We start from the raw sequence: 9893 nt of genomic DNA, 5'->3' as shown, positions 1-9893 counted from the left end.
TGTGTCTGTCACTTCGTCCTTGACAGCGTGTGCGTCCGTATCTCGTTCCTGGCGCGCTCACGCCTCCTGCGGCTGCTCGCCACCGGCCGCCTCCGCAGGCACCATGACGCCACCCTTCGTTCTTCCTGAGATGCGCGAACGATCTTCGCCTCCTGTTCCTTTGTCGTCTTCTGTTCCTACACCTCCTGTTTCTTTGTCTTCTTCTGTCGCGAGAGCCAGAGGACCCGCGTTTCTCTGTTCGGCCCCGAGCGCTCCGTTTGAGAATTCGCAGCCTCTTCTGACGCAACCGGCGTCTTTTCTCCACGCCCTCATGCCAGCGAGGCCTTCTGGGTGGTCTCTGTCGCCCTGTCACCCTTCCTCGCCTGCTGCCCCGTCATCGTCCGCTCCTGCTTCCTCTGCTTCGCATGCGCCGGCGCTCTCGTCTTGCACTTCTGTCCCTTCGTCCTCAACATCTTGCAATTCTTCCTCTTTCCCCTCTTCGGCCTCCTCCACGTTTCCCTCCTCTTCCTCCTCTTGTCCGTCCTCTTCTTCGTCCGCGTTTCCCTCTTCTTCCTCCTCCCCGTTTCCGTCTTCTTTGTCCTCGTTTCCCTCTTCTTCTTCCTCCCCGTTTCCGTCTTTTTCGTCCTCTTTCTCCTCTTTGTCCCCTTTTCCCTCTTCGTCTTTCTCTGCATCGTCTTTTCACCCTTCTTCTTTGCTCTGTGCCTCCGTTCCATCTCCATGTCCTCCCATGTGGCCGTTACACGAGGCGAAAGATGAAGGACAGAGGAACGCGCCAGGCAAAACGGAAGGCGGGCGCATTGCGAGGGACCTGCCGATACACATCAGCCCGGCTCAGCTAGCTGACGAGATACCGGACAAAGAATCAGCCTCTTTCCCGCCTTCTTCGCCCCCCTGTGTGCAGCCCCACTGCCCGCCGAGGGCGACAGAAAGAGAAGAGAGAAAAGAGAGACAAACGAGAGACTTCGCAGAGGAGTGCGAAGGAGAGAGAAAACGAACTGGCCGTGCCTGCTCTGGCCACCCACAGAGCCAGATGACTCCCGGACTCTCTGAGCAACAAGGCAAGAGAGAAAATCGGAAGGATGTCAAGCGCATGAGCAGCCGCAGTTGGAAACCCGCTGGCTGTAACAGCGAACAAAAGAAAGGAAACAGAGAAGAGACAGGCACGCCGCGTTCCTCGGCTACGTCAGAGATGAAGGAAACGCCTGTGTCGAGCTCTCATCTGTCGCTTCTCTCTCCGGTTTTCGCCTCCGCCGCATGGGCACCGCCGTTTGTGAAACAGGCAGCAGCTTCGCAGGCGTCTGCGATTCTCAGGGACTACGTCCGCAGATGATTTCTCGTTCAGCAAACGCAGGCACCGCCGCTTGCCTGCGGCCTTTTCTCAGCTTTGGATGCCTCAAAAAGACCGACAGGGAATTCAACCTCCATGCTCAAACATTAAACACTTTCCCCGTTTTCTACCTGTCGTTCACTTTCTCCCCTCGTCCGCTGGAACATCATCTGGGAGAGTCTATCCATAAATATATATATATATATATATTAGGAAGATATATATATATATATATATATTAGGAAGAGACCTATGCATCGGCGTGTTTGCAGCCACGTATCCGGCCATCTCGTATGTATATATATGTAAATGTATAATTCTAAACATCAGTGTCCATCTCGCGTTGCATCGGTGCACGGCCTCGTACGCCTGGCAAGCGGAGGGGGCGAGGCGCACGAGCGACATGCGCTCGTCCGCCTCTAATGCGAGGCAGATAAAAAGACGAAGATACCATCTTGACTTCGGGACGGGTGGCGAAGACCGAGAGTTTCGCCTCCGCCCTCGTATCGAGATAAAGCCGACTGGCAAGTGCATCTAGCGAAGTGAGAGCCTTTCTGCGAAGCGACGCCGATTGTTTCCAGAACCAGCATCCCAGTCTTCGTGGACAAGACGCACACAGTTTTCGTCTCTTCGCGCATGCACGCGTGCTCTCGCGTCCACCGCAAAAACAGAGCGTGAAGGTTCCATGGCATTTCCCACATACATATCCACGTTTCACCCGCATCTATACACTCAGATGGAAATACTTGCAGACAGCTGAAACAGCACGCCTACACACCTCCCCCATATTATTGAGACGCGTGGCTCAGTCCTACATCTCCACACAAACACATATGCATATGTATATACATATGTATATACATATGTATATATATATATATATGTAGATATATGTAACTATGTATATGGGAACACGCCATGATGTGGATGTCCAGATGCATATGCAGCTGGCTATACATATTTGCACGTGTGTCGGCAGACAGAGATCCACCTGCATCAGTGAGGGGGTGGGGTTTGTGTCTCCCCTTGTCAGTAGCTCGGCCGCGTGTTGCTTCGCCGCTCCTCGAGAAGCCAGGGTGCCTAAAGGCCTTCAATGAACGATCGGCAACGGAGATCGAGGTTCGGGAGATTGGTGTAGACGCAGGGAAGGTCGAACATCGGCAGCTCCTGAGAGCGGCAACACATGCATGCGGAAAGCCATAAAAAGGATTCAAAGCGCGTCAAAAACCCATAGCCACGACTCATCATTCCTCTTGAAGACGCCCCATAACCGTTGCCCTTTTTCCTTTGAAGAGGGAGCCCGAGAGACAAAAATAGCTCCGACGTCTCGCTCTCCTTTCCGTTCTCTCGTCCACTCTTTTCTTGCTCTCTTTTCCGCCTGACACGACACGCCCTGGGCCTCGATCTTCTCTTGACACCGCAGACGGCCTCTTTTCTCCATGTCTGAGTTTTCCCCGCGTTTGCATGCTTTGACCCACGAGCTTCTGCGACTGCGATCTCTGTCTCCCTTTCTTTTCGCGCATGTCGTTTCCTCCCGCTTGCGCGCTCTCCTCAGCACCCCTCACTCCGTCCGTCCTCTCCCTGTTTTCTCTTCCCCTACCGCGTCACACCCTTTGTCACAACTTTCTCGCGTTGCCGTCTGTTCCGTTTGTATCGGCTTTTAGCTTGAACTCTGTTGCTGCCTCGCTTCTTCGCTCCACTGCTTTTGCCTCCCACTGTGTCCCTTTTTGCCGTACGTGGTGAAGACACAGCTGCACTCTCGAAGCGCCTGCGTCTCGCAGCGCATCTTGCACTTTCTGACGCTCCACATTGCACCCAAAGAGGCCCAGACGCCGAAGCGCCATGCCTACGGAAAGAAGAAACACCAGTCGGGAGAGGGACGGTCGAATCCTAATGAGGGAAAGGAAAAGTGAGAGGAAGCGAAACAGAGAACAAGCACAGAGAGAGCGAGCGAGGTACACAAGAGAAGGGAGACAACGGAATTGCGACTGCGAGTCCCGTGTGAGGACTGAGGAAAGAGCAAGCGGGAGAACAGCGCAGCGGGTAGGTCTGCATGGAGGCAACTCCAGAGAGAGCTGAGGACAAGAGAGAATAAGAGAGAACAGAAACAAGAGAGAAGACGCTCAAGACGGTGACGGGGAAGAAAGCCCCAGCAGCGTCTCCGGAAACCGAACAGTGAACCGGAGTGAGAACGGGTAAAGGTAAGACGTGAGGGAACAGATTCACACAAAACCAAACACATCTACACAGCGCGAGGAGCGCGGCGCTGCGAGTGTGTTTCTGAAAACGCATGTGCGTTTATGCAGAAACGCGAGACTTCTGCCCGACGCGACGAAGTTGACGAACCGTCCGGAATTTGCGGAAGCGGCGGCATGCAAAAGCCGGACGTGACGCGCCAGCAGTGGGAGACGTCGAGTAGGGCGAGACTCTTCAGGCGCGTCAAGCAGTCGCGGACGCATTCGTCGTCGACTGCGCTGAAATCGGGAAAGGACCGAGAGCAAAAAAAAGGAAACTTCGAATCGACATACGCAAAGAGAGAGGGACAACACCACGGAAACGCGCAGACACCCAGGCAACACGAACTCGACTATGCATGCACCCTTCTAGGATAGGAGCGGGCGAAGCCTGGAGAGCTCCGCAGAGGCCCCGTTTGTTGAGGAGACACCAGGACACGCTTTGTCTGTGTGTTCTGCGGAGCTTGCGTTGTTTTGAAATTTGAGAGAGGGACACGCCTGTCGGTTCGTTTGACCTGTTTTTGGAAAGTTTCAGTCGCGTGAGATGGAGAAGGTAAAGGGGGATGAGGAGCGCCGCAGGTTTCGACAGACGCGCGATCCTGCTGATGTCGAGCATCTCCAACTTTCGACAGTTCTCAGCGACGGCCGAGACGGTCGTCGACGTCACGCCTGTATCTGCACGAAAAAGGAAATTGCACAGCGCGTGGAGAGTGGCATCGCCTATCCAGAACGTGACAAAGCCTTCATTTTGCAGGTGAAGAGGCCTTGATCTGCGTTGCGCATCTCCACCACTGCTGCGCTTCTGAAGGGGGACGAGTCGCGCACAAAGGGGACCCCACGGATGCCAAGACAGACAAGCGACCATCATGCACATACACATGTACGTATACACGCATATATACATGCACATATACATGCATATATACATGTACATATTAATATATATATATATACATATATAGGAATCTTATATGGAGGCATATAGACATCTACATATAGGTATGAAGCAAGATCTGAAATCTGTAAATCTTCTCGAGGACGCCGGTGCACGAGTGAGACGGGCCAACCATAAAAAGCGTGAAAGGGTTTGCGATCTGCGTGCACGGGTGGATGCGAGTTCCAGAACTTTGTCCTCTTCGCTCTTATACCTAAGCGAAGGAGGCGGCGAGATCGAGGGATTCTGACCTGAGAGAACGAGAACTTGAAGATTCACCAACGAGGCCAAGACAGCAGCGTTCGAATCGTCCAGCGCCGTGCACCCGCGGAGATCCAGAAATTCCTGAAAAAACAACCCAGACGTGACACGCCAATGGCACGTATACATATTCACATGCACATATACCTAAATATGTATATATATATATATATATATATATATATATGGGGTACATGTGTATATAATCGTGTTTATATATATATATATATATATATAGCTACGCAGGCCTAGAGGTCGCATAGACAGGTATGCATACACGTGCACTCCTTTTTATGCATAACGTATGGACGTCTTGACACAGGTATAAATAGGCAATACGAATATATGCATATATATGTATATGTATACTAATTAGCTACGCGTTGAGGAGAGCCGATTGGAGCCTGATGTGGGGAGAGACGGACGAGGGTGGCGGCGATGTTTATCAAGGGGGCGAGAGACGAAACAGCTGTGCATCTTGCCAGTGATAGCAGCTTGAGAGGCGGCGAGGACCGAGCGGTTTGGCCTCGTTTTTGCGTGCTCTCCAGAAGGTCGGTGTCTCTGGGGGCGTCTTTGCGTTCCGGTCGAGCTTCCCCGTCTCCGCCAGTCTCCCGGCCGGTGCCCGAAACGCGCGAAGAGAGGTGCGTCCGTTCCTGCTGCTCCGTCGCTGCCTCCCTGGCGTCGGCGTGAGACACCACAGGACCCGACGCACGCGAGGACAAAAAGGCCGGAACAGCAAAGAGTGAGGCGTCGGGAGTCGAGCGCGAAGGCGAGGAGGGGGACGAGGAGGGACAAGAAGGCGGAGGACAAGAAGGCGGAGGACAAGAAGACGGAGGACAAGAAGGTGAGGAAGGGGAGGTTGAGGGGAGAGGGCTACCGGCAGACGGAGAGGAGGAGAGACCCGACTTTGATCCAGAAGGCTCAGGCAACGATGGCAAAGATGATGGAGGTCCGAGAAGAGCACTGAGGGTGAGACTGCAGTGTGCAGACGCCCCCCGGGAGTTGCTGGACGTCACGCCTAGGGCAACTCGCTGAGCGGCCAGCAGACCACACAGGACACAAACTCCGAAAGGGCCAGTGAACATGTGCACATTTACAAAAGAAAGCGAGTGAAAGAAAGAATCCACGGCGGTACGTCAATCCATATACACAACCGGATGTACCAATCTACATTTACTCGGTCGAGGCGCGGACGAAATGCAGCTACGTAAAAAAGCATTTGTTGAACAGGAGGCACAAAAACAGTCTTTGCATCTGCATGGATCTATATTTTCTAAGGTCATAAATCACATCGGTTATTGTGGAGAGAGAGATAAACAAAGACACACATTCACCCTATGTGAATACCTGTACGGTCCCTCTGCAAAGAGCACACAATCATTATAGCCGGCTATATGCATGCACATATATATATATATATATATAGTTTCTAGGTCCGCGACGGCTCTTGCGGGTGGCATGGCTCTCGACTTCGGGGCTACCTCCAAATGCGGCAGCGTTCGCAAGTAAACGACAGACGTATAGTCAAGAGAGGAGTTGTCTTGCAGATCCACAGCCCGTAGACGCCGCAGCCTGAGCGCGGAAGAGGCGGCGAAGGAACGCGCAGCAAGTGGAGAGAGAGGAACAGCAAAGAAAGGCAAGGACAGGAAAGGCAGAGAAGGTAGTGAGGAAAGAGACGATGCGAAGACGAGGCAGAGAAGGAAAGGAAGAGCGGTAGCCTGTCCACTTCGAAGACGGGTTTCTCGCAGCGTCGTCTGCTGACGCAAATGTGACATTGGTGTCTCATCGGATTCCCGCGTCTCGCGGGGCGAAAGAACCGCTGTTGCCTCACAACGCATGCCGAAATAAAGAATCGGTTTCGGACTTCTCTTCTGTTTTACATGATCGCAGAGCCACTCGAGAGACACCCCCCTAATGACAACGGCGCTCGCCCCTCAAACGGCGCTTCTGGCCTCCCACGAGATACCGGGAAACCCTGCCGAGATGCAGAAAACGCAGAAAATATCTCTGTAATGGCTTATGTGTATGTAGATGTATATGGAAGCATAGAGAGGTCTATCGTCGATGCCGCGCCAAACGTCTCTGTACTTACGAAACGATTCTTTCATACGTCTCCCTAGTTTCATCAATGTCTACCTCCATACCTTTCGCCATACATCTCCATATCTATATCAAAATAAGAAACGTACATATATATTCGTGTGTATTCATCTATTTGCATGTTTATCCTTGATCCAGATGTTTAACGGAGGCGTAGACAAATTACCTTGTGGTGATTGCACGAACAAGGCGGCTTGTCAGCCGCAGGCACTTTCGAAGAACGAGAACCTCGAGGCGTTGCGGAAAACAGGAAGTTCGACTGTTGGCCAGGCTCTCAAAGAAGCGCGCAGGCAGCGAAGGCGCGTTTACGACTTCCAGCAGCCGCAATTGAGGATACCTGAGCGAAACGAAAACGAAACAGAGAAGAGCCGGGAGATCAGACGTAAAAGCACGAGCAGGAAGATAAGAAGATGAGCCAGAGAAGAGGCCGAAATAAGAACGTGAAGAAAGATAAGAAAGAACTGCGACACACGGTGCGGCATGGGGACCGATTGAAGACCCGGACGTTTCAGAGAGATGAGGGGGAAGGGGACGAAAGCAATCCGCAGAGGAGAAGCAAAATCAGGAAGGACAGACGAGGCGTGAGACAGGAGAGAGAAACATGTTTTCGCGGGACTCCCGCTGAGCGAGAAGAACCTTCAGACGGGGCGAAAGGTGGGCCGCAGAGAGAACAAGAGGGCGACAGCCAGGAAGCGACGAAAAACGCGTTTCCACACAACGCGACGCGAAAAGGAACCAAAACGCGCAGCAGTGGAAACATGCCTAGACAAATACACAAGCAAGAGAACAGCGAGAAAAGGGGGAAGAGAGAGAGAAAGGGAGAGGAGAACAAGGAAGGGAGGACGGAAAGAGGGGAGAGAGCACTGTACCCTCGAATGGCGGCGAGGAAATGTTCAGCCTTTGGCTCTGAGGAATGGAGAGGCGTGAGGCGCAGGACGCGCCGACGCCGTCGAACCGCCGCCGCAAGCGCATGCGAAACTGAGAGCAGAAAAAGAGAAAAAGTCGAGAAACCCACGACTGAATAGCGCGGGAAGGAAGGCGAGACGCCACGAGAGCGCACAAGCCGCCCCAATCATTGCGGCCTTGGCCACGACCACGCCGAGGGAACGGGGTGGTTTAAACCGAGGGAAACAATCGTAGGAAAACGACACATCCGCAGGCAAAAGCGCGAGAAAGAAGGGAATCAGCGAAACTGGGGACACTGCGGAAAAGAAAGCTCACCAAACGCCCAGGAAACAGCCCAGGAGACAAAGACAGAAGGCAGCGGCATGTTTTGTGCTGCGAGGCACAGGTGTTGAGAACGAGAAAGAAAGACACGCAAGCGGCGAGGAGCACAGAGAGGGGAGAGAAAAAACGAATCACGAACGGGAGGCAGTGAGCGCAGAAAGACGAGACTTTACCGCGAATCACACAGAAGGAAACAGGTGGGAGGACGGGATAAAAATGACGCGAGGCAGAGTCAAGGCGATGCGGCAACAACCAAGTGGAAGAAAGGAAAAGCCGGACGACGAGCACGGGGATCGGGGCGGGGAACGCAAAGAGGACCAACGAAGGAGCGCGCGACAGCAGCAGAGAGCGGCGAAGCAGAGGGAAAGCGCAGTAGACAGGGGACGAGGAAGAATCGTCATTGTCGAATCTCTCACCGAGGAGACACTCGTTTGGGCAGCAGTCGAGAATTTGCTGAAGAAGTTCCTCTGGCAAATCGGGCAATCCAACTGGGGCCACGTCGGGCTCCGACTCAGGCGCGAACGAGAGAGAAGACAACGCGGAACACGAGGAAGACGAGGAAGAAGAATGGGGAGAGGAAGCGGAGGAAGGCGCAGAAGAGGAAGGGGAGGCGCGCTTTCGATGTTCCGTGATGTGTCGAGTCCGATGGCGTCTACGGTCGGTTTCTGCAAGGCCCGGACTCTCGTTGGCAGCTTGGGGGTTTTTCCTGAAAATTTTTCCTTTAGAGTCATCGACGAAACTCTGTTCCGACCGCGTCCTCTCTTTCGTTTGCTTCACCGGAGAGGCCGGAATGCATCCCTGCAACGCTGCGCTCGCGTCTTCGTCTTTGCACAGCCGGCGCTTCTTCGGAGGCTTGTCTCGCTCGTTCGTCGTCTCTCCTGAAACCGCGGTCTCTCTCTTCTGAGCAGCTGCGCGTGCGGGCGCAACTCGCGAGAGAGCAGAAGGAACAAGAAAGAGAGGCAGAGAAGAGGGCGGGGAGGAGGAACAGCGGACCGAGAGAGAAGAGGAAGAAGACGAAGCAGCGGAGGGCGAGGACGGACACGGAAAAGATAAGAAAGAAGATGCGGCCGAGAGAGAAGAAGGAGAAGAAGAAGAAAGCCGTGAAAAGAAAGACAGGATCGTCATCTGCTTCTTCTCCATTTTGTTGTTTGTGGAGTGTTTCGACGTTTCCAGGAACGCGATACGATCGGCGTCATTTCCATCGACCAGATAATTTGAGCCTGCTGGCTTCGTTCCTTCACTCTCGTCTCGTCGCCCTTTCTTCTCTTCTTTTACTGCTTTGTTCCTCTGCATCGTCTGTCCTTGTTTTCCTGTCATATTCACCTGTTCCGGTTCCTCCACAATAACCGTGTTGACATTACTACGATTTTCCTTTTCTCTGTCCTCGCTTGCCGCCTGCTGTTCGCTTTCGTCTCTCCGCCTCGCGTGCACTGGCGCATGAGTTCCGCCTTTTCTCACACAACTTGTCACTTCGAGCATTTTCACTTCTTGGTTCGAGATTGTCAAAGAAAAATGAATTTGTCTCTGTTTACGAGCGTCTGCGCATTCGCCGCCTCCTGCCTTCGGTGACTGTGCACAGTTCTTGTGGTTTTGTCTCCCTCAAAGGGCAACAACGATTGCTCCCATCCAGCGACGGAGCAGCAGAAGACAAAAGGGACAGCAAGAGAGACAGCAGAAGACAAAAGGGACAGCAAGAGAGACAGCAGAAGACAAAAGGGACAGCAAGAGAGACAGCAGAAGACAAAAGGGACAGCAAGAGAGACAGCAGAAGACAAAAGGGACAGCAAGAGAGACAGCAGACGGTACAGGG

The 9893-nt window shown here is 53.2% G+C and overlaps 1 protein-coding gene across 1 annotated transcript; it reads right to left on the bottom strand.

The window, feature by feature from the left end:
• Positions 1-348: 348 nt before the first annotated feature.
• On the bottom strand, positions 349-9562 carry NCLIV_056530 (conserved hypothetical protein; the record flags this gene model as incomplete). Its single annotated transcript, XM_003885208.1, has 8 exons — positions 349-665; positions 3674-3801; positions 4077-4236; positions 4747-4840; positions 6238-6328; positions 7023-7193; positions 7726-7834; positions 8500-9562. 8 exons carry the CDS (start codon positions 9560-9562, stop codon positions 349-351), a joined length of 2133 nt encoding a protein of 710 aa, XP_003885257.1.
• Between the last annotated feature and the right edge of the window lie 331 nt (positions 9563-9893).

The sequence above is a fragment of the Neospora caninum genome, chromosome XI (assembly GCF_000208865.1).
Source record: "Neospora caninum Liverpool complete genome, chromosome XI".
Taxonomy (NCBI): Eukaryota; Apicomplexa; class Conoidasida; order Eucoccidiorida; family Sarcocystidae; genus Neospora; species Neospora caninum.
Note: the sequence above shows the minus strand (reverse complement) of the source record. Positions and strands in the feature narration are given on the sequence as shown.